This window comes from Peromyscus leucopus, chromosome 11, assembly GCF_004664715.2.
Source record: "Peromyscus leucopus breed LL Stock chromosome 11, UCI_PerLeu_2.1, whole genome shotgun sequence".
Lineage (NCBI taxonomy): Eukaryota > Metazoa > Chordata > Mammalia > Rodentia > Cricetidae > Peromyscus > Peromyscus leucopus.
The window spans coordinates 637,409-663,720 of NC_051072.1; the positions used below are offsets into that span (position 1 = coordinate 637,409).

At 41.3% G+C, this 26,312-nt stretch overlaps 1 protein-coding gene across 1 annotated transcript in view; it reads right to left on the reverse strand.

The window, feature by feature from the left end:
* Positions 1–26,312, reverse strand: part of LOC114685533 (zinc finger protein 58-like) — a 57,188-nt gene that overhangs the window by 24,216 nt on the left and 6,660 nt on the right. The window contains exon 2 of the mRNA XM_037209361.1: positions 17,328–17,595. Within this exon, the coding sequence (XP_037065256.1) occupies positions 17,328–17,333 (6 nt within the window). The 5' untranslated portion in view covers positions 17,334–17,595. The remainder of the gene's footprint in view (positions 1–17,327; positions 17,596–26,312) is intronic.

Here is a 26,312-nt window from a genome sequence, read left to right on the forward strand (position 1 = left end):
GGGTTAATGTTGGTTGCTAGTAGCGAAACTACAAATATCACCCAGTACTTTAAACATCAAACTACCTACCATTAACAGAACTACACACTAAGGATGGCCACAACATATCTACATTACCATTTTCCTGGATCATCTGCATGTAGGTGGAAGGAATGCGATGTGGTTACACTTAAGAGAGAATTTTTCGCACATATCGTCGCGAGAGCGACTAAGGTACTCAAAGTGATACTCCAAGGGAGCTGGAGAGTTGTCATAGACTATTCTATACCTTATCTTGCGCCCCTTCTGCATATTCAAAACATAAAAAAAATGAGGATTCGACTGTAAAGGATTCCTAGTCAAAAATTGTAGATGATAATGAACCTGACAGAGAGGCTCTGCAACAGGCGCAGCCAAGTAACTAACTAGTTTTTTAATAATCAGCACAGCACTCGATTAGAAATGAGTAGGGAGTGACAGGTCTGCTGCCAAGCATTGATGAAGATATGTTCATCCCATAGCAATATTTATAGGGTTCTGAGTGTGCCTATATCTTATATGGATCGAAGAGAACCTACCGTCAGACCTATTGCGCCATCAAGTTACAATCATTTTATCTCCAATTGACATTCTTTTTTGAAGATCTGAATTAAAGGAAGCATCTATGAGTATGAGAATCGCTAAAAAATAAGTCAAATATTTGACGGCTGAAGAGGTCATGATGCTGGCTTGACGTGATGTTGATAGGAATGAAGAACAAATGTTCGCGAATTTGCACTAACTCGGTTGAGTGAGAAATGCTTTTCACATGGATCTCAAGCCATTACTCAGATAACAGACAAGCACAGAAGGTTACCTCCGTGTATCAAGGCTTTCTCCTTGAGTACTCCGGGAGAGCACTTGTAGCAAATTCCAGATGAACATCGGTTGGGAGCTGACGCCAGTGGGCTCATAAATGTTGAGAGATTGGGATGGCATATCTTTTTTGGGACTAAAACTCACAGATATGGAATACGTATCTTATAATGCTAAAGTTATAAAAAAAGCGCACATTGGCCAACATGCGCTAGGGCAGGCATTATACAGAGCGGGCAGAGAGAATCGCTGGAAAGAGGGCAAATGAGATGAGAGCGAGCTGCCAGAGCTGCAGGAGGGAAAGCACTATTATGAACATGTCCGTTAATTAATAAGAAGGGCGTCCTCCCTGAAATTTTGTGTCCAGCTCTTATGGTATTATATGAAAATTTTTTTGAAAAGAGATAGGTCATCTCTCATAGGCCACACATGGCAGACTAGGGGTATGAGAAGAATATATATTTTAAAATACCTAAATCTCTGGGCTAGAGAAGTATCATTATTAAAAAATGATATTGAATGGTAGACTTACAATCTAAATAATTTCCAAAGTGGAGAAGCTAAAACGACACTCTGTTAGGCCTAGAGCACATGGAAAGTTTACATTTAATTAATCATTCTAAGTATGACAATCTTTCTTTCTGGGAGTGATATTTTTAGAGTAGGCTGCCTCTGCTAGGTATCTAGAACTAGAAACGTTCACTGACCTTCATTTGTTTAGATTTTTAATAACAGAACAAAGCAAGTATTGTGTATATAATGCACCTACATATTGGTGGAATACCTTAATTAATACATCCTACCCAATTTACAATTTTAAGAACAGCTCCTGTTACTGCAGAAAGCTTGAATATAGGATTATATATACCTTAATACAGCCTACTCACAAAATAATGGGAGTGAGACTCTGAAACAGTGAAGGCTTGGTCACGTCACGGATCTTCTAAGTTGATACTTCTAGGCGGGCTGCAGTACACGAAGAACTCTTCTCCTGGCCATACTGCCTGAATGTGGGCAGCCTATTGAGACTGAGGCCAAGCGACATGGACACTTGAGCTTACAAAAGACTCGCGAGTGGCTCCCACCAGAAGGCGCTTGCGTGGCAGGATTTGGTTTTTTGCTCACAGAGAGGAACGCGTAGATAGAGAGATTGACGATTTAGAGTCAGCATAAAGACAGGGATCCAAGATGGAACCACAAAAGAGGAGATACTATAGGATTTTTCTTACATATCCAAGCTGAGACCGGACGCAACTTGATGGTGTGAAGCATATTAGGCCACAAGTTATACTGCTGTTTTTCCTCTATATGGGCCCTATAGCACCGTAATGTGGCCCCAATCTCCTACACCTACCATATGCTGAATAGTAGAGAATAATTTCTCCCTAATGCTCTGATGTATCTTGCAGCTTAAACACCTCTAGGCGATTATACACATCAGCTAGAACACCTCCATCTCAAAACAGTCCTGTTTAATGTATAGCAGCGCTGATCACACCGTGCGCACGATGCGAGTGTTGATACCGAGCGCATTTACCCCTTCACCTTCCTGGCCTGCTCCTCTTCACAAAATAGCTTATAGCTCTCTAACGGTCCCTTGGAGGCTCTCCCAGACGAGAATAAAATATGCATACTAAAGCAGAGACTTGATGTAGACACCAGCCTGTTCTTCCATGGGTTTAAAGCTGTCTTCCTCTCGTGTCTCCCAGGGCCCCTTTCCGTAGCACGAGCCTTCTTCCATTCTCCATCCCCACAGGTGGTGATCGAAACCATGCACTGTTGACACCACGCGGTCTGGCCGGGACAGTCTCATGCTGTCTTACTCTTCCTAGGGGGGGTTGTGCCAGGGTCGAGCCCATGGGAGGTTGGTGGAGAAAGCCCTGCTCGACCTATCAACTAATGGTAAAGATCTAGACTGGTTTGAAAAAAAACCAAAGACAGAGGCCATATGGTGTTAAGTTCAAGTGTACCCCATTCAATTGCCCCAAGTCAAATCCTGCGGTATATCACAATATAATTAATGCTATTCACAGCTCTTCGCTAACACCGATAAAAGGCCCGGAGTGTCTGGGTCGAAATTAGAGACTGTCCAAGAATAGGGACGCTCGAGGATTGTCTGAGTTTTATCCAGCTGCTTCCCGCTTGGGCCTAACGCTGTTTCTGATCACAGAAACTGGGAAAACTGCTCGTTTGAGCCAGATCCCTGGGTGGCACTTCACGCCACCACTAACGCCCGTGCCATTCTGTGACAGAACTGTGCAGTAGGCTTATAAAAACACCCAATCAACTGGCATCACTTTGGTGTAGAGAGGTAGAGATTCTTTCTGGCATGAGTCTGCTCCACAACCCTCCTGCATAAATAAATGACTCTCAGGTCTGACCGATCAGCTGAAGTTCTCTTCCTGAGAGCTCTTACTCCTACAAGTGGATGAGATGCAAAAGAGGAGCAGACAGCTCTTGTGATACACAGCGCCACTCGAGCTAATGACGGGCAGCAGCGGCTAGTGAATTAATTCTTCAACACGGGGAAATACAGTGACAGCTTCAAATTGCGAATCTTAAATCCATTCATCATATCACGACAGCACATTCTGAGAGATGAGCTTACGACAACCAACCAGACAGTGAAGGACAATGCGTATTCAGTTTAACAATGAATGACGTCCTTACATAAAATTGGGTGTCCCACTCTGAGAGTGGGTCGCCACAGGGGTTGAATGGTGAATATTCGCACGACATTTGGCCATTTATATCTGGGGGATATTGCTTGGACCTCAACCCTAGGCCCTGTTATAAGGACCCTCATTCATTGGTCTATACCTTGAGTCAAGGCGAGCCGTCTCATTGGTTGGCCTTGCATCGTCTGGCCTGCTCCGTCTGATCGTGCCAGTCTATTCGACGGATCTGGAAGAGTCTTTGTCTATTGTTTGCTCACGCAAAAAGTGTCACCAGGTTTGGCACATCTAGACCTTCAGAGACCTGTTGTGTAGAATAAAAGGAACCAAGATTATTGTGTTTACTTGGAATATGGCATGAAACGCCTTTGTCGCACCAGTACATTTGGCTTATAAAGAAACGAGATGATGAAACTATTAGGATCTACAGAATGGTTGCAGAGCAATCAGTTCCTTTAAATGTGTTCTGACAGGATAAGCTACGTATCAGCCCTGAGTGCATTAGAACACTGCTGGAAGGAATTTACAACCATGTCCAGCATTCTGAGCAGAGGTTTCAATAGTTATCACACAGGAAAAAAACTTAGTCAAGCTGAAATTTTATTTGGGCGCCCAACATGCCTAAAGTAATCAAGGGGCGGGATATGGATGACGGCACGCGCGGTTCTCTAAGTAGGCAGCTTTGATTTTGTCCCCAGCGGCACGTTGCTCTTCGGGAGCGCTCTACAGAGGCAGAGCTCTCAGCGGTCGTGTATTCTCTGAGTGAGTAGTTCGAGTGGGGTAAGCCTGGGGCACAATTATGATATATCCAGTGAGTCCTAGGAGATGCGGCTTGAGCAAAAGCGACACACTGTATATGTAAAAGACCCAGCTGTCCTCGAAATCCAAAAAACAAAAAACAGAACCTTAACGGGCGAGACAAAAACAAAGAGAGATTATAACACAAGACAAAACAACTGAGAGATTATATGAAACACTTTCATTCTACTCGTATGAGACAGTATAGTTACCAATGTTTCAATTTGCCATATTGGTGAATTTCCTAAACAGGTCTGGGACGCCCACTAGAGTGAGGAAAATACGCTGATCCAACACAGGAAAGGATAAACACAAAAAGAAGAAAAAAACAGGTGAAATGATTTCTTTTAAGTAATTTTATTATTGGGTATTTCTATGCAGGAGAGAATGTAAATGGAGTTGTTTTTTTCACTGTATTATGTCAGTCCTGATGTGAGAGAGTGTGCACAGATCTTCTCTCTTGAAAGTACAGACAGTTTGTGAGCTGCCAGCTATGTGGGGATGCTGGTAGATTGAACGGTCCGCTCTAAGGAAGAGCAGTCATCCTTTGCTGCTTAGAAAAAGTACGCGTCTTTGGCCTCACGCACAGATATCCATCCTTCTTTGTGGCGCTTAATTCTAAGGGCGGCCGGGCCCAGATTACAAGCCCCAGCAACATTTTACTCTGCCCAAACAAGGAAATGCATATCTTAATGCCATCACGAGGGGCAGAGCCTCTCATAATTTTTTCCTCTGAAAGAACAAAAGATTATTGAAAATGGATGTTGAAATGGCTCCTTGGGATGTGCTCCCCGGCCATGAGATACCCTCGTAGCAAATAAGTGAGTGTGAAGCTAACATGTTGCGATGGTGAACATAGCTAGAATTTCACATAATGGACCTGAGAGGGCTCCTCGCTAAGGAACACAAGGATGTGGTGAATTCTTCCAAAACATCACATCCCCTCTATACATCAATTCCAGGGGTACACAGCTGAGAAGCTAAGGGCTCCAGGTATTCCCTCTCCTTCTGCTATGAGAAATCAATGGCCACTGTACATCCAGAAGGACAGTATTTCCTGTAAACAAAGATATCAATTGAATGACATCACACTTTTAGTTTTTAATTAAAACCACTTAATGATAATATAATAATACCATGATGCATGGTTGGTGACATTTCTGTCAATTTGACACTAGTTAGGGTCATTTGAGATGAGAGAAACATAAAAGAGAAAATGCTCCCTAAGACTGTCCTGTAGCCAAGCCTAATGGGCATTTTCTTAATTACTGATTGATATGACATAGCACAGCCCGTTATGGGTGGTGCCCACCCTGGGGATGCTTTTCTATGTGGTATAGGAAAGCAGGCAGGACAAGTCAGGAAGCAGTGTTCTTCTGTGGCCTTTGCTCCAGTTCTTGCCTCAGGTTCCTGGCCTTGACTTCCCTCAGGGTGTGGACAGTATACCTGAAGTTGTAGTCTAAAATAAACCCTTTCTTCTCCAAGATGTCTTTTATCATGGTCTTCATCACAGCAATAGAAACCCTAACACAGGCATCATGTGTCTGTGGATACAAATCTACATTTTGCCCAGAATGAAAGAAGCTACAAATGTTTCTTACATAGGTGGGTAATATTCCTCAGACATGTCTGAGGTGGTCATGATGATTTCACATTTGACCCATCTTAATGGAAAGACAAGGTAAAAAAATCCTATAAGCCCAGTTGGACACGATCCAATTAAGACAGATAAAATGTAAAATAAACACATCCACAGAACATGCAATTAGTGCCATATGTTATATGTATATGTATATGTATACACACACATATGTATACACACACACACACACACACACACACACACACACACACACATTTCTTACAGGAGAAAGTAATGGTGGGGAGAAGGAGTTTCTCAACAGTTGATAAGCACAATCATGAATGTGAAGTGAAATGAAAATACAGAGTCTGATGCAGCAGCTCGGGCCGTCATCTTGGTTTCAGGATTTCTACAGATTCACTGATGGTGCAAATGATGGTGACAAGGACATGAGAAGGAGCAGGCAGGGGCAGAACTCACAGACTGAATGTCATTTACATATCTGATCATGTGAGAAAACAGGCAAGTACAGGACTAACAACACTGCTGAGATTTAACATAGAAGATACACATCACTTGATCTTTTGGCCATTTTCCCTTGCTGTCTTTTCTCTGACAGGTATTAACTGATATGTTTGTGATATTCTTAGGGCATGTTTTGCAGATATGACACCTGTGCATCTCTGTGCAGTAGTGAGAAATACAAACTGTTGATGCTATTTACTTCTTTAAAAAATTTTCTTTTTTCATATTTTATTGAGTAAAGTTCCCAGAATGACTTATGAGAAGAGTCACAGGGTATTTTTCCTTTTTACCAGTACATGAAATATCAGTAATTTATGTACATGAGGTATTTTGTAATAATTTCCTGGTTAAGCTTTGGATACTCTTTCTTAGTTATGGTATGGTGTTGTGGAATATTATTTTAAGATGGTTACATTTATGCTGTGGAACATTTGTTTAATGATGCAAGGATATATTGTATTCTTTTTATGTTTCATTTGTTTAACCCTGTAAAGCTGAGTTCCCTGGCCTGTCTAAAAACATCTGATGGTCTAATAAAGAGCTGAATATGGCCAACGGCAAGGCAGGAAGAGGATAGATATGTGGGGCTGAGAGGCAGAGAGAACAAACAGAAGCAGAAAAAGGAGAAAGACCAAGAGAACAAAGAGAGGAGGAATACTGAGGCCAGCCCCACAGCCAGTCATGGAGGAAGAGTGAACGTGAGACACACAGAAGCAAGAGAAAGGTGAAAGCCCAGAGGCAAAAGGTAGATGGGATAATGTAAGTTAAGGAAAGCTGGCTAGGAAAGTGAAGCTAAGGTTAGGCTAAGAAATCCTAAGTAACACTAAGCCTGTGTGTGATTTATTTGGGACCTTTGGCAGGCCCCCCAAAAGAGCTAAAGAAACAAAAGACTGAAAGGAGCAAAAACATCCAACAGTATGGTCAGCTCCTTAAACATTATTCTTCCAGGCTTCTGAAATGTACCCTACATAAAGTTTACACACATCCAGCATTCAGGACAACAGTACTGGGGGCTTCTCCCTCCTATCACAGTACAGTGTCCCAGAGCATTCACTGTTCAGGAAGTGTAGCTGACATTTTTCTATGGGACACAAACCAGCTCCCAAATACTGACACTGAGACTTCTTATTAATTATGAAAGCTGGCCTTCAGCATATTATTGTCCCACTATCTCATAACTTAATTTACCCTATTTCTATCCATTTATATTCTGCCTCAGGGCTTTTACTTTTCTTTCATTCTGTATGTCCTGCTTTCCTGCTTCCTCCATGTCTGGCTGGCTGGCCCTTGACATCTCTTTGTCTCTGTCTCCCAGATTCCTCCTCTTATTTACTGTCTCTGCCTGGAAGTCTCACCTGTATTCCCTGCCTAGCTTTTAACCATTTAGCTTTTTATTAGACTAATCAGGTGCCTTAGGCAGACAAGGTAAACAAATGCAACACATCTTTACATAGCAAAACTAATACTCCACAACAAGGAAGTCCCCAAGTGTTGTCTTCCTGACGTCACTGGTCAATGGAAAAAACTTACATCTCCAACTCCTATGCATCAGGACTTAACAATCTCAATCTTACATGAGTTACAATTCATTATATTTAACATTCTGATGAGATCATGTGTTATTTACCTTTATCTGCCTGAAATAACTTTCAGTTTCACCAATATTGTCACAATTAGCAAGAATGTACTTTTTCTCTGAAAAATTATTAAATTAAAAGTATGTCATTTTCCCCTCTGTCTCCTCATTGCAACTTCTCTCATGTCCCCCATGATTCCAATTTGAATACATGGTGTATTCTTCCCTGATTATTATTCTTATATACATACATACATACATACATACACACACACACATATCTATGTGTGTATATATATTATATATATGCATAACTGTATAAATATGAATGGCTGATTCTGTTCACTGTTGACTATGTGTATGTTTAAGGACTGACCACTTGTTAGTGGATGAACAGTGAGTGCTCTCATCCAGGGGAAGACTAATTCTCCCTCTCTTTGCAGTTCTCAGGTGCCTACATTTTGATGCTTACCCAGCAGACTGTCCCCTGCAGGGGATCTTCTGCCATTGGCATTGTTCAGGGCTTGATCAGGCAGCCATGTTGTTGGGGCATCATGGATGCAGCTTCCCTTCACTTTCTAGAAGGCACAACCTCACAGCAGACTTCCTGAACCTCTGGCTCTCATAATCAATATGCCCCCTCTGCAGAGATATTCTCTGAGCCCCATGTGCAGGAATTGTGGTGCAGGTTTTGGGTCACAGCACCTCAGACAGTAGTTCTGTGCACTTTGTAACTTTTAGTTTTCTGGAATGTTCTCTGTGCTGCAGCGAGAAGCACCTTTGAGGAGCAGTGACAGGGACACTCCAGTGTGGGTCTAAGGAGAAGTACTTCGAGTACAGTTAGGGATTATGAGGGTTTAGTGGCATTAGTATGTTCTCCTCCATGATTTAAGACCTAACAAGTCATCGAGGCAGCTCCAAGCATTCTGTAGATCTCCTGTCCCCTCTAAGTCCCTTTGACAGCTGCTGCTAATGCAAAGTGTGAGAGGCACTGTGGCACCTTTAGGGATATCATGCCATACTGGTCATTGTTGTGGTTCACGGTCATAACAGCTAAGCAGGACTATTTGTTGCTTCTCTCCCTTGGAGCTTGGAAAGCACCTTCCAGCACTAAGAAAACTCATCCTTAGACAGGAGACCTTCAGGTCAGCTCCAGTTCCAGTCCCCTGACTCTTGTGTGGGGAAGGCATGAAGTTTTTGATCACAGCAAAAGGGGAGTAGCGTATCATCACAAGACTTTTGGGACAACTGAAATGTATCCTCCATGAAGAACGACTACTTAGAGAAATGTCTTTAAATAAAGTGCAGCGCTGAATAGCAACGAGGAGGCCTGCAGATCTTCAAGAAACAGGCAGAATGTAACAATATGGTGAATAGAACACCCAGTAATTTCTCAAGGAAAAGGAATTGAACTCTATTGGAAGCTTCTTCTCAGCTAGTATAGAATGTTACCACCTTTAGAAGAGATCCCATTCTTTTTGTACTAGGGCACTGGTTCTCAACATGTGGGTCATGAAACCTTTGGCAAAACTTCATCTCCAAAAGTGTTTATACATTACAATAAATAACCTTCGCAAAATTAGTTATGAAGTAGCAAGAAAAATAATTTTAAGGTTGAGGGTCACCACAGTTTGACAAACTGTGTTAAAGGGTCACAGCGTTAGGAAAGGTGAGACTGTAGAACTATACACATCACCAAGAAGAGGGAAAAATTACCAGGGTGCAGTAGGGCAAGAGCCCAGAGAATATAAAGATGGAAACATTAACCTCTGAAAGAACTTAAGCAGGTCCTCAAAGCAAAATTAAATGTAAAGATCACTCCCCATACTGCCCAGCACAGCGCAGCACCATTCTATATGCAGAAGTGTCTGCTGTCCTGGGACAGCACCTCTGTGATGTGGTGGCAGTGTGCCTGGAAAGATGACTGTATTTAGGAGGAATTTTACCCAATACTATTAATGGCAAACATTTCAGGGGCATTTGAAACGGGCAAATCTCACTTTTAGTGGAGGGGGAAAAAATGCAAATAATGTCTGGCCTGAGGGGCACAATGGCACTCATTAAATATTGTTGCACATTCTTTCTGTATATAATTGGAAGTTGGATATAGTACTCCACTTGAACAGTGGCTGGTCCTAGAAGTGAGCCTAGAACAAAATGGACAAAGTAGATGTCATAAGAACTCTTGCATCTCCTGTCAGTGTCCCGCGGAGATAGGGTTTAGAGAATCAACAAAATGAAGAAGACCAGGAGATTGGTGGGAGGTAAAATGATATGCAAAGAGAGAACTGTATTCCTGGTTAGGATCTAAAATATAGTGACCCTCCATTGGAAATCGCCGATCTACTGATTACATAACATAGTGCTTTAAATACACAGCACACACATCATGAAGTAGCAACTACAGGATCTTTGTCCCAGGGCTTCACTCACACAACTGTGCCATGAAACAGCCACTACTTTTTGCTTAAAGCCAGCAAGTTTTGTCATTTTAAGACTCAGAAAGTGAATTATCATGAAAAAAAAAATAAGGGAGATTGCTGCAGGCCGCAGGAATGTATCATAAGAACTCAGCTGGTTACGGCAAAGTCACTACCTGGAGGGATCAAGGATTTCCTCCAGAGGAAGCCAAATTCAAGGAGCTTTTGGTGTTATTTGGCTTGTCATATATCAGCAGTCTTCTGTTATGAAAATTATGTGTACTTTCATAGTTTTCCTAATTGACTTTTCCCTAAGAAGGGCTAACAGTGTGGACTGATCACTCTCTGGACATACACATTCCAGGTATTTGGAGAACAGCCTCAGAAAGGCTTTCTCTGGAATCAGATTCTCCCTTAGCCACTTTCAAGGACTAGCAGTAATAACAGTCCACATGAAAGTCTCCCGATTTGAGGCAAATTCCACAAGGAGACCTCACCTAGGTCAGGTGGACATTAAGTAACAGCTCTACACAATTTAGCTCTGACCCTCCTTTCTTACAGCCTTACTAACTTTATAGACTTTTAACTCCTTACCTAACCACTTTTAGGAATATTTAGATAATTTTCTGTGATGACAGCTATGCTCAGTCAGAACCCTTGTTCAAGCCTCCCTGTAATTATCATCATTGGCAGCATCCGGCCAGGTCCATCCCCAGATGGAGGAAAATACCTTATCAGAGATATCTCTATACTCTCTAAGAACAGACTTAAGCATCCAGGCTACCAGTTTGAGAAGGCCTGGTGGATGTGCCATGCCAATTAAGCTTAACTTCCTCCTTTCCCAAAACTTACCTCTAGTTCGAGATCTCTCTTTAACTATCACCAGAGGCATCTAGCTGTGCACAGGTTGCCTAGCGACTGAGCACACTTTCCCCCACCCTGCAGAAAAATGGCAGATAGCTTGGACAGATAGGAGCCACAGGAAAAAAGAAGGCAGTTTTATTTTCTCCCTTTGACCTAGCAACTTACAGATTCTTAACATTTTCTACCAATCACGTTTGAGTTTATAGTTGAGCACATAAGAGCCCTCTTCTTAGATATTACCCGAATTTAGCCTTTAGGTAATTCATTCCCCATTGTTCACTTCCCTTTGGGATTGCAATGATAATAAATGGTTATTGCCCCTCTACATGATTCTTATCACCCCTCTATTTGACCCTGGAAGCCTGGCTTTGCACTGCCAAGGGGATACTGCTTGTAAGTGTATATATACCAGGACGTCCAGGGCACTGGAAGACAGAAAAGAGAAAAGAGAATGGAAGAACTAGATGGGTAAAAATTTGAGAGGAACAAACTGAGATGGGAAGAACTAGATTGAAGGGCTAGAAGAGAGTAGTAGAGGAATGAGATGGAGGATGAGGAAGAACCAGATGGGGAAGTGCTAGCTGGGTAAGAACAAGATGAAAAGGACCTAGATGAGGCAGAATCAAGACGAGAGAATTAAGATAGAACTTAGAGGGAGCAATAGATAAATATAGAAAGAAATCATGCAAGAAAGGAGCTAGGCACGAGAACAAAACTGAAGCTGTGTATAAAGGATGTTATGCCAGAAGAATTAAAGCAAGTGGACTATAGAGCTCGGTGTGCTCAGATTCTATTTTCCAAAAATAGTCCTCGCCGAGGGTAGTTCTCTCTCCTGAGCCCCACGGGATGTATAATATCAAGGCTGGTCCTCTAATATTATACAGAGAAGATCAAATATAGTATCTATGTTGGAAACATAAAATAACAAAACAAAAAATAATTCATTTTATTTTATTTTTCTTTATTATCAGCTTGATACATTACAAATTCTTATCCTAATAGTGAAATGTTTCACTGAAGCTTGCCCAGTGATTGAGTAAAACCAAAACTTATTATAAACCAGTCATCCTGGGGTCCGCCCTGCTTTGTAGCCTCCCTGGTACTGTGGGTTGCAGTCTGATTGTTCTTTGCTCTTTATCTCAAAAATGGCAATCTTACCAAAAGCAATCTACAAGTTGAATGCAATCGCCATCAAAATCCCAACACAATTCTTCACAGACTTGGAAAGAACAATACTCAACTTCATATGGAAAAACAAAAAAGACAGGATAGCTAAAAGAATCTTGTATAATAAAGTAACCTCTGGAGGCATCCCAATCCCTGACCTCAAGTTCTACTATAGAGCTATACTAATAAAAACAGCTTGGTACTGGCATAAAAACCAACATACAAACCAATCGAATCAAATTGAAGACCCTGACATTAATCCAAACACATATGAACACCTGATTTTTGACAAAGAAGCCAAAACTATACAATGGAAGAAAGAATACATCTTCAACAAATGGTACTGGCATAACTGGATGTCAACATGCATTTATTTATTTATTTATTTATTTATTTATTTATTTATTTATTTATTTAGAATATAGAAGAGGGCACCAGATCTCATTACAGATGATTATGAGCCACCATGTGGTTGCTGGGAATTGAACTCAGGACCTCTGGAAGAACAGCCAGTGCTCTTAACCTCTGAGCCATCTCTCCAGTCCCGGATGTCAACATGTAAAAGATTACAAATAGATCCATATCTGTCACCATGCACAAAACTCAATCCAAGTGGATCAAAGACCTCAACATAGATCCAGTGACACTGAACTTGATAGAAGAGAAAGTAGGAAGTACTCTTGAATGCATTGGCACCAGAGATCACTTCCTAAATATAACATAAGCAGCACAGACCCTGAGCACAACAATTAATAAATGGGACCTCCTGCAACTGAGAAGCTTTTGTATGGCAAAAGACAAGGTCAGTAAGACAAAGACAGCCTACAGAATGGGAAAAGATCTTCACCAACCCCACTTCTGACAGAGAACTGATCTCCAAAGTATATAAAGAACTCAAGAAACTAGACATCAAAATACTGAACAGTCCAATTAAAAAATGGGCTAAAGAGCTAAACAGAGAATTCTCAAAAGAATCTCAAATGGCTGAAAGACATTTAAGGAAATTCTCAGTATCCTTAGTAATCAGAGAAATGCAATTCAAAACAACTGAGATACCACCTTACACCTGTCAGAATGGCTATGATCAAAAACACTAATGACAGTCAATGTTGGAGAGGATGCAGAGCAAAGGGAACACTCCTCCACTGTTGGTGGGAGTGCAACTTGTAAAACCATTGTAGAAATCAGTATGGCAGTTTCTCAGAAAATTGGGAATCGATGTACCTCAAGACCCAGTCATACGACTCTTGGGCATATTACCCAAGGAATGCTCAATCATACCACAAAGATATATGCTCAACTATGTTCATAGCAGCATTATTTGTAATAGCCAGAACCTGGAAACAACCTAGAAGCCCATCAACTGATGAATGGATTAAGAAAATGTCGTACATATACACAATGGAGTACTACTCAGCAGAGAAAAACAATGACAGCATGAAATTTGTAGGCAAATGGATACAACTAGAAAAATATCATCCTGAGTCAGGGAACCCAAACCCAGAAGGACAAACATGATATGTACTCACTCATAAGTACATACTAGATACGGAAACATGAATTATATAATCATTTTACAAAATAAACATCACATTCTTTACTCTGTACATTAGATGTCTGGATATATTTTTGGATTTTAATAGTCCATATGTTGTTTCTAGTCTTATTAAGGGAACAGTTTGTGGAGTATATCCAATAAGGATTTGGGACATGCATTCTCATAGATCTGACTTAAATTCACACAGATGCTGCTAAGAAGAGAACAATGGAATGCAGATTTTGAAAGAGTTGGTCATTGAACCACACACACCTTTCAACTCAAAATATGTTGCTGCATTTGATAGTGACTCTGGGGGACACTAGGACAGGCACAAATATAACCAGAGCTGACAGTGTAATGAAAATCTGGGCTGCTCAGGTTTATTCCTTGCATGTGTTTGACCCCTGTTTAAATCTTATGCAATGTCTCTCCATGGACTCTATATAATCATATAGATGGATCAAGAGAAACTGAATGTCCTCACCCAGCACACCTCCCCTCCAGAGTTTTCCAGATATGACATGTCTAACACAGCAGGGTTCATGCATGAGCTGTAAACACAAGGAACTCCCTCCCTCACACTGACATTAGAATACAATGAAAGAAGCCTGGGAGGAAAGAGACAGACTGCTCAACAAGGGGACCTGGACTGGACCTGTGAAGAGCAGGGACCAACATGAGCACTTTGCTTTACTGGTTGGATATGGCAGTGCCCATGTGAAGGACAGGGAGGAAGTTGTTTTGTTCTGGCTCACTGTAAGAAGCATCTGCACACAGTGGAACCTCTGGAGTAAGGACAGGGGAAGGCATCCCAGCTGCAGCTGCAGAAAAAGACCCAGGAATGTAACCAGAGCAGCCACTTCAGTCAAGAACTACAGAATGGAAATGAAGAAATAATGGAGTCTCAGATTGGATATGAAAGGAGCAACCTGGAAGAAATCAGTGAAACCAGAAGAAATCAGCATCAGGTCATAAAAGTGACAAATACAGATTAATATCCAAAAAGAATGAACAATCACTACATATAGGGAGGAATATTCTAGGCAGTTAAAGAGAAATTTTTCCTCACAGAGTAAATGAAAACAAGTATGTAATCACCAAAATTTAATACCAATAACGAAAGCATGTTAGTGAATGAAGAGGCCTAACTTAACATCAGTGCAGCCACGACAGGCTGTAGACTAATGATACAAGGACAAGGCCTCACCCTTACTATAACCAGGAAAAGCAACAGACTGTACCCTGCAGGAGACCAATCAAAATTGAGACAAGTACTAAAAGCTCTAGAACACAAGGAATAGTTTGCATAATTTGTATATAGATTCCCAATTTCCTTGCAGCAACGCCCATACCTGTAGGGAGCCGCTATTCAAAGATGGCGCTGGCTTCCTGGTAGCCTAGCTGTAAACAACTCCATATTTGGCTATGATGCACGAGTATGGTAATTGGCCTTATGTCCTCAGCCTATCCCGTGGCTCCTCGTGCTAGCATTCTGGCGGGACCCAATCACAGTACGGCATGTTTGCCTGATTCCCTATATAAGCAGCTGCAGTTTAGTCCTCGGGGCCCCCTCACCTCCCGCTCTCTCTTAATCAAGAGGTGCTCCAATAAAGTGTGTTCTGAGAAGGATCCTCGCATGGTGGTCATTCTTCCTCGCTGGCCGAGGAGCACGCCGCACATACCAATCACTGTTTAACAAAACTTCTGTTACCTCACTGTTGCCCAATCATGAGTTCCACCCTCATCTGAATCTGGAATTCCCCAACCCCCCATCCTTTACTCCTTAGAAACCCTGCCTCAACTGAGCTCAAGGCTCTCCGTGATCCAACTGCTGTGCTGGAATGGACAGGGAGCCCAAGCCTGTACTTACAATCAAGTTTCTTTGCTTTTGCATATGAACTTGGACTCCTGGGGGATCTCTGGGTGGCTCATGACACATAAGAGTGAAAACACGTTTCAATTACACATGGACTAGACCATAGAAATTAAGCACAAGTAAGATAAATGAAATGAACAAAAGAAAGTATTTATCAAGTCCATAAAATATGTTCAAGTGCTTCCTTTTACAGAAGCAGGTAGCATAAGCTGTCCTTGAATTTCTTTTGAAATAAAGAGGACCAGAGGATCTTGCCTGCCATTTACAAACGCAGAGATGACAGGGATGTGCAATAGAGTAGACTGAAGTTTCTTTCCATGCCGGGCGGTGGTGGCGCACGCCTTTAATCCCAGCACTCGGGAGGCAGAGGCAGGCAGATCTCTGTGAGTTCGAGGCCAGCCTGGGCTACCAAGTGAGTCCCAAGAAAGGCACAAAGCTAGAGAGAAACCCTGTCTCGAAAAATCAAAAAGTTTCTTTCCTATCACAGGTCTGTTTACTTTAAATCACGTGAACACACACAGTTATGTGAGCTCTTCCTCACCCTGCTTACCCAACACAAATGCCTGGTACTGGAACCCAAGGCCAAGAGAGTTTTTCATTTGTTCCTAGGAACCCCGCTTCTAGACAAACTCAATAATGTCAAGGCAAGATGAAGACATGTTGACAAAACCATTTGGGGACTAGCAGACATTTTGACTTTGTTATTTACTCAACTCTACATCAGGATTAAAGGAACTGTCAACAATTTAAGAAAACCCACCCTCAAAGTGAACCTGGGTTCAGCTTCCCCTTGTCCCCATTCAGCTTTGCACTGGGTCTTTCCCTCCATATGACTGCAGAATGTGTGTTCTCTCACTCTAGTCAAAGCTTTTCTATAGCAGCTGATTCTGGCATCTGTCCGTATTTCACAATTTCCCACCGGTGAACTGTTGGGCCTCAGGTTTTTCCTCCCTTAATTCTCGAACTGGCGCAGAAGATGAACACAATCAAGACCGTTACACTAGGCCGGCTGCAGAGTTCAGGAAGGACCAGACCCCGTTTGCTCTACAGATTCTGAGAAATCTGACCGCGTCCACGTGAGAACGGCTCAGCTAGAGAAGCATGCTTCCCCACCAAAGCTGCTCACTGAGCTCCCAGCTCCACCTCAGGAGCAGGCAGTCAGCTGACCGTCATTAGTTTGCAACCCTGGACTTTGCACTATCATCTACTCCGCGCTACCAGGCAGCTCTCCTGTCCCGGAAGGCCAAGATGAACTCCGGCTGCACGTGGCGTCCCAAGGAAACCATCACTCAAGGCCCAGTCCCTATCACTCTCTCCCCAGCCCTGACCTGCAACCTCACGTGACTCAGCCAGTTCAGCATAGCACCTCCAAGAAAACTTATTCCGACCTCCCATCCAGGTCCGCTCCCTTCGAGTCGGACCCCCCGCACCCCGTATAGTGGCTCAGCCTGAGCTGCACCCTGGACCAACCTCCATGTCAGAGATGCAACAGGATTGTAGACCAGAGCTGGACTCTCGCCCAACGTTGGAAAAGACCCTCCTGAGGTGACCGAAGGCCGGAAAAGGATCTCCTGGGCCGCTTCCTGTGATGTCACAGTCGCATGGACTACATTTACCAGAAGTCTGTGCGAAGGTATTCCAGGACTGCCTGTGTGATAGTTACTCTTCCTGGATTAGTTCTGGATGCCTGCAGTAGAGATGCGACTGAGAAACCCAGTTGAGTGGACAGCTGTTAGGCCTGGGAAAAAACCAATGGCACGAATGTCTGATTAAAGCAAGCTTCATTTCACAGGTGCACCAGGAACTGGTCAGTTGGCTTTCTTTCCCAAAGTATTTCTGAGCATCCCCTCATTGCCTTTTGGGGTCTATTCTAGGGGAAGAGTTAAGGTTAATAGAAAACGGATGTCGAGATAATTGGGCCTTAGACGTGATGAAATTTAAAAAAAAAAAAAAAGCTCATTCATTAATACATCATATGGCAGGGGAATCATCAAGGTATCTGGAAAAACAGTTTCATAAGACAAAAGTGCAATCATATCACAGGTTATTTTTGTAAGGCAAATGGTGAGCAAACATCATTGGGTCACAAGTTCAGCATAGGTTGAAACATGTTTTGGAGGGTACATTAGGCTTAGGAAACAGAAACTTATTCTTGTAAGCTATGAAGACTTAATATCAATGCGTAACAATGTTGTTTCTTAACAACCTTTTGACTACTTTTTGGTTTCAAACAACCGTGGGGAGTCAGTCTGGTATTCACATCCTGATCCACATCACCTGATGTGTGAATGTGTGCTGCTGGAGATTTTTTTGGCTCTTTTGAGAGCCCACCAACTAGCTCCCAAATAAATTCATTCAGGGAGGCTTTTTCTTATTTATGAATGCTCGGCTTTGGTTTGGCTTAGTTTCTTGTCAGCTTTCCTTAACTTATTACTTCTACCTTTTACCTCTGGGCCTTTCCCGTTCTCTTATTTCTGTGTCTTACTCTTACGCTGTGGCTTGCTGTGTGTGTAGCTGACTGGCTGGCTCCTGGAGTCCTCCTCCTCTGGCTGCTGGATCTCTAGTCCCTCTTTCAGATTTCTAATTCTATTTATACACTCTGCCTGCCAGCCCTGCCTATCCGTTCTCCTGCTTTGCTATTGGCCAGTTCTTCATTAGACCATCAGGTGTTTTACACAGGCACAGTAACACAGATTCACAGAGTTAAACATATGCAACATAAACAAAAGTAAATCACCTTAAAATATTCTATTACAAACGGGGGTCGAGACTTTGACAGAAATATTAGTATTACAGGTCATTTCTGGTCCATGTGTTCTGATTTTAATTTTATTACAGCATTTAAAAAATCACGTTGATCAGTTGTACTTTAAATCGATAAAGCAATACTGTGCAGGATAATCTTTTTGTACCCTGTGAAGATCTGTCTTTGCCAAGGCACCTTCTGATTGGTTTAATAGAGCTGAGTGGCCAATAGCTAGGCAGGAGAGGACAGGCAGGATTCATGGGATGGAGCAGAAGAGATGAATCCAGCTGCAGGGAGACACCAGCTACTGGAGGACCAAGACAGGCATACAGAATGGTGGAGACATTTAAAGAAAGGCATGGGGCAGATCATAGATTAATGAAGGCAGGTTAAATTAATTTATAAGAGCTAGTTGGGAAAAAGTCTACACTAAAGGGAAAGCTTTCAAAATTACTAAGAAATCTCCCTGAACTTGTTCCCCATGCTGGATAACCTTGCCCAGCTTTTATGAAGAGGGAGGAGCTCAATCCTACCTCAACTTGATATGGCATACTTTGTTCAAGCACATGGGAGGCCTGCCCCTTTCTGAATGGAGACAGGAGGAGAGGATGAGGAGGGGGGTAGATGTGAGCGTGTGGGGGAGGGGGGTAGGAGGAGAGGAGGGAGGGGAAACTGTGATTGGTATGTAAAATAAATGAAAAACCATTAATAACATAAAATAAAAGGAGTCACCCTGTCATTATTTCAGACTGTTGGTCCAGACAAGTAAGTAAAACTGCACAATGCAGTAATGTGAATGAAAAGGATCTTTTAGAAGATTTTGAAGCCAGCCTTGTTCTCTGTGAATGTGCTAAGTGCTCAGAGGCTTCTGACAAATGGACCCAATCAAACCTGGACTGGAAAATTTAGAGACCTTCTCTGGGGGAAAAATAAAGGAGAAAAAACAGAACAAAACAAATAAAGGAAAGAAACTGAGGGAAAGATGAACAAAAAAGTGGAGGAAATCAATAAAGAAATTGAGAAAACGTCAAACAAAAAATGGGAAGAAATCTAAAGAAATAGAGGAAAAGACAAATAAAAAAATGGAAGAAAGCAATAAATCCCTTAAAGTAAACCATGTAAAAGCAAGGAAACAGGTGAGGGAAACAGTTCAAGACCTGAAAAGGGAAACAGAAACAATGAAGAAGACACAAACAGAGGGAATGCTGAAAATAGAAAATCTGAGTAAACAAACAGGAAACACAGATGTAAGCATAACCAACAGAATACAAGAGATGGAAGAGAACACCAAACAGACTAGACCCTCAAAAAAGTCCCCTGGCCACATACTAATTAAACAACTAAACCTACAGAATAAAGGAAGAATATTAAGAGCAGCAAAGGAAAAAGGCCAAGTGACTTATAAGGCAAACCCATCAGAATAACACCCGACTTCTCAATGGAGATTCTGAATGCCAGAAGGACCTGGGCAGATGTAATGCAGATACTAAGAGACAATGTAGGCCAGCCTAGACTAATATACTCAGAAAAACTTTCAATCACCATAGACGGAGTGAACAAGACATTCCAAGACAAAACCAGATTTAAACAATACCTATTCACAAATCCAGTCCTACAGAAAGCACTAGAAAGAAAATTCCAACCTAAGGAAGTCAGATACACCCATGAAACAGAATAGATAACCCCACAACAGTAAATCCCAAAGAAGAGAAATACACACACACTACTACCAAAAATAACAGGAATTAACAATCACTGGTCATTAATAACCTTTAATATCAATGGACTTAATTCACCTATAAAAAGACACAGGCTAACAAATGGATACAAAAGCAGGACCCATCTTTCTGCTGCATATAAGAAACACATATCAACTTCAAAGATAGACACTACCCTAAGAATAAAAGGCTGGGGAAAGTCTTTCCAATCAAATGGTCTTAAGAAGCAAGCTGGTGTAGATACCTTAATATCCAACAAAATGGACTTCAAACTAAAGTCAATCAAAAGAGACCTAGAAGGACATTACATACTCATCACAGAAAAGATCCACCAAGATGAAGTTTCAATTCTGAACATTTATGCCCCAAACACATATGTAAAAGAAACATTACTAAAGCTTAAATCACACATATAACCCCACAAATTAATGGTGGGAGACTTCAACACGCCATTCTCACCACTGGACAGATATGCCGGATCGAAACCTAACAGAGAAATAAGGGACTTAAGTGAGGTTATGACTCAAATAGACTTAATCGATATCTACAGAACATTCCACCCTAACAAAAAAGAATATACCTTCTTCTCAGCACCCCATGGAACCTTCTCTAAAATCAACCACATAAGCAGTCAAAAAGCAAATCTCAACAGATACAAAAAAATTGGAATAACCTCCTGTATTCTATGGTTTAAAGTTAGGTTTCAACAACAACAAAAATTACAGGAAGCCTACAATCTCATGGAAACTGAATAATGCTCAACTGAATCACCAATGGGTCAAGGAAGAAATAAAGAAAGAAATTTAAGATTTCCTAGAATTCAATGAAAGTGCATGTACTATATACCCAAACTTATGGGACACTATGAAAGCAGTGCTAAGAGGAAAATTCATAGCACTAAATGCCCACATAAAGAAGTTGGAAAAATCTCACACTAGTGACTTAACAGCACACCTGTAAGCTCTAGAACAAGAAGAAGCAAAGTCACCCAGGAGAAATAGATGTCCAGAAATAATCAAATTGAGAGCTAAAATTAATAAAATAGAAACAAAGAACCAATGAAACAAAGAGTTGGTTCTTTGAGAAAATCAACAAGATAGACAAGCCCCTATCCAGACTTACCAAAAGGTAGAGCGAGAGCTTCCAAATTAACAAAATCAGAAAATAAAAGGGAGACATAACAACAGACAATGAGGCAATCCAGAGAATCATCAGGTCATACTTCAAATACCTGTATGCCACAAAATTGGAAAATCTAAAAGAAATAGACAATTTTCTGGATAGGTACCACATACCTAACCTAAATCAAGACCAGATAGATAAACGATTTAAATAGACCAATAACCCCTAAGAAAATAGAAACAGTCATTTCTATTTTCCAACCAAGACCAAAAGTCTCCCCACCAATAAAAGCCCAGGACCAGATGGTTTCAATGCAGAATTCTACCAGATCTCAAAGAAGAGAATACCAATACTCTTTAAATTGTTCCACACAATAGAAACAGAAGGAACACTACAAACTCCTTCTATGAGGCTACAATTACCCTGATTCCCAAGCCAAACAAAGGTGCAACAAAGAAAGAGAACTACAGACCAATCTCCTCATGAACATTGATGCAAAAATACTCAATAAAATACTGGCAAACAGACTCCAAGAACACATCAAAACAATTATCCACCATGATCAAGTAGGCTTCATCCCAGGGATGCAAGGGTGATTCAACATATGAAAGTCTGTCAATGTAATACACTACATAAACAAACTGAAAGAAAAAAAACTACATGATCATTTCATTAGATGCTGAAAAGACCTTTGACAAAATCCAACACCTCTTCATGATAAAGGTCTTGGAGAGATCAGGAATACAGAGAACATACCTAAACACAATAAAGGCAATTTACAGGAAGCCAAAAGACAACATCAAATTAAATGGAGAGAAACTCAAAGTGATTCCACTAAAACCAGGAACAAGACAAGGCTGTCTGCTCTCCCCATACTTATTCAATATAGTACTTGAAGTTCTAGCTACAGCAATAAGACAACAAAAGGAGATCAAGGGGGATACAAATTGGTAAGAAAGAAGTCAAGCTTTCACTATTTGCAGATGACATGATAATATACATTAGTGACCCCAAAAATTTCACCAAGGAACTCCTACAGCTGAATAAACACCTTCAATAATGTGACATGATACAAGATTAACTAAAACAAACAAACAACCCAATAGTCCTCCTATATACAAATGACATACAGGCTGAGAAAAAAAATCAGAGAAACATCACCTTTACAATAGCCACAAATAATGAAAATACCTTGTGGTGACTCTAACTATGCAAGTGAAGGACCTGTATGACAAGAACTTTAAATCTCTAAAGAAAGAAATTGAAGAAGATGTCAGAAAAGGGAAAGTTCTCCCATGCTCATGGACACAGGATTAACATAGTAGAAATGGCAATCTTACCAAAAGCAATTGCTTTTTGCAATGACAGATTCAATGCAATCGCCCAGACCTGGAAAGAACAATACTCAACTTCATATGGAAAAACAAAACACCCAGGATAGCCAAAACAATCCTGTACAATAAAGCAATCTCTGAAGGCATCATGATTTCTGAATTCAAGCTCTACTATAGACCAACAGTAATAAAAACAGCTTGGAACTGGCATAAAAAGTGACATGTGGACCAATGGAATCTAATTGAAGACCCTGACATTAATCCACACAGGCATGAACACCTGATTTTTGACAAAGAAGCCAAAACTACACAATGGAAAAAAGAAAGCATCTTCAACACATGGAGCTTGAATAACTGGATGTCAACATGTAGAAGATTGGAAATATATCCATATCTGTCACTATGCACAAAACTTAAGTCCAAGTGGATCAAATCTCAACATAATCCAGTTACTTTGAACCTGATAGAAGAGAAAGTAGGAAGTTGTCATGAACACATTGGCACCGGATATCACTTCCTACATACAATACCAGTAGTACAGATACTGAGAGCAACAATTAATAAGTGGGACCTCTTGAAATTCAGCTTTTGTAGGGCAAAGTACATGGTCAATAAGACAAAACGACAGCCTACAGAATGGGAAAAGACCTTCACCAACCCCACATCTAACAGAGGATTGATCTCCAAAGTATATAAAGAACTCAAGAAACTAGACATCAAAATACTGAACAGTCCAATTAAAAAATGGGCTAAAGAGCTAAACAGAGAATTCTCAAAAGAAGAATCTCAAATGCTGAAAAAAATTTAAGGAAATGCTCAACATCCTTAGTCATCAGAGAAATGCAAATCAAAACGACTCTGAGATACCACCTTACACCTGTCAGAATGGCTATGATCAAAAACACCAATGACAGTCAATGCTGGAGAGGATGTGGAGCAAAGGGAACCCTCCGCCACTGTTAGTGGGAATGCAAGCTTGTACAACCATTGTAGAAATCAGTATGACAGTTTCTAAGAAAATTGGGAATCGATTTATCTCAAGATCCAGCCATCCCACTCTTGGGCATATTCCCAAGGAATGCTCAATCATACCACAAAGATACATGCTCAACTATGTTCATAGCAGCATTATGTGTAATAGCCAGAACCTGGAAACAATCTAGATGCCCATCAATTGAAGAATGGATTAAGAAAATGTAGTACATATACACAATGGAGTACTACTCAGCAGAGAAAAACAATGACAGCATGAAATTTGTAGGCAAATGGATAGAACTAGAAAAATATCATCCTGAGTCAGGGAACCCAAACCCAGAAGGACAAACATGATATGTACTCACTCATAAGTACATACTAGATACGGAAACATGAATTATATAATCATTTTACAAAATAAACATCACATTCTTTACTCTGTACATTAGATGTCTGGATATATTTTTGGATTTTAATAGTCCATATGTTGTTTCTAGTCTTCTTAAGGGAACAGTATGTGGAGTATATCCAATAAGGATTTGGGACATGCATTCTCATAGATCTGACTTAAATTCACACAGATGCTGCTAAGAAGAGAACAATGGAATGCAGATTTTGAAAGAGTTGGTCATTGAACCACACACACCTTTCAACTAAAATATGTTGCTGCATTTGATAGTGACTCTGGGTGACACTATGACAGGCACAAATATAACCAGAGCTGACAGTGTAATGAAAATCTGGGCTGCTCAGGTTTATTCCTTGCATGTGTTTCACCCCTTTTAAATCTTATGCAATGTCTCTCCATGGATTCTATATAATCATATAGATGGATCAAGAGAAACTGAATGTCCTCACCCAGCACACCTCCCCTCCAGAGTTTTCCAGATATGACAAGTCTAACACAGCAGGGTTCATGCATGAGCTGTAAACACAAGGAACTCCCTCCCTCACACTGACATTAGAATACAATGAAAGACGCCTGGGAGGAAAGAGACAGGACTGCTCAACAAGGGGACCTGGACTAGACCTGTGAAGAGCAGGAGCCAACATTAGCACTTTGCTTTACTGGTTGGACATGGCAGTGCCCGTGTGAAGGACAGGGAGGAAGTGGTTTTGTTCTGGCTACTGTAAGAAGCATCTGCACACAGTGGAACCTCTGGAGTTAGGACAGGGAAGCATCTCAGCTGCAGCTGCAGAAAAAGATCCAGGAATGTAACCACAGCAGCCACATCAGTCAAGAACCGCAGAATGAAGTCTCAGATTAGATATGAAAAGAGCAACCCGAAGGAATCAGTGAAACCAGAAGAAATCAGCATCAGGTCATAAAAGTGACAAACACAGATTAATATCCAAAAGAATGAACAATCACTACATATAGGGAGGAATATATTCTAGGCAGTTAAAGAGAAATTTTTCCTCACAGAGTAAATGAAAACAAGTATGTAATCACCAAATTTAATACCAATAACGAAAGCATGTTAGTGAATGAAGAGGCTAACTTAACATCAGTGCAGCCACGACAGGCTGTAGACTAATGATACAAGGACAAGGCTCACCCTTACTATAACCAGGAAAAGCAACAGACTGTACCCTGCAGGAGACCAATCAAAATTGAGACAAGTACTAAAAACTCTAGAACAACAAGGATAGTTTGCTAAGTATATAAGATTCCCAATTCCTTGCCAGCAACGCCCATACCAATCATGTTAACAACAGACTCTGTACCACTCCTGTGCCAATCATGGTATCAACCCTCATCTGAATCCGGAATTCCCCACCCCCATCCTTTACTCCTTTAAAAAACCCATGCCCTCACCTGAGCTCACCGGCTCTCCGTCATCAATCTGTCTGGACATGAGACAGGAGCCCAAGCCTTGCTACTTAAATAAAGTTGTCCTTGCTTCTTGCACAGAAATTGACTCCTGGGATTCTGGGGGCTCCAGCACATAAGAAAGTGGAAACACGTTTTCAATTACACCATGGAATCAGACCATAGAAATTAAGCACATGTCACAGATACAATGAGAATGAACAAAAGCAAAGTATTATCAAGTCCTAAAAATAGTTCAAGGTTCCTGTTACAGAAGCAGTAGCATAACTGTCCTTTGAATTTGTCTTTGAAATAGAGGAGACCAGAGGTCTGCCTGTCTCTCCACAAACTGCAGAGATGTCAGGATGGCCACATAGAGTCAGACTGAAAGTTTCTTTCCTATCACAGGTCTGGTTTACGTTAACACATGAAAACCACAGTATGTGAGTTCTCCTCACCCTGCTGACTCGGACACAAATGCTTGCACTCGGCATGAAACCGAAGGCCATAGAGTTTTTTATCTTGCCTAGGAACCCTGCTTTTAGCAGCGAAACACTCATAATGTCAAGCTGATCGGAACCCCAATGCTGACAAACACGCATTTGGGCACTAGCAAGATCTCCTTTTTATTACTTCAACTCTAACTCAGGATCTAAAGCGAACTGGGGTCACACTTAACGAAAACCCACCCTCACAGTGAACCTGGTTCAGCTCTTCCTCTAGTCCTATTCAGCTGTCGCACTGGGT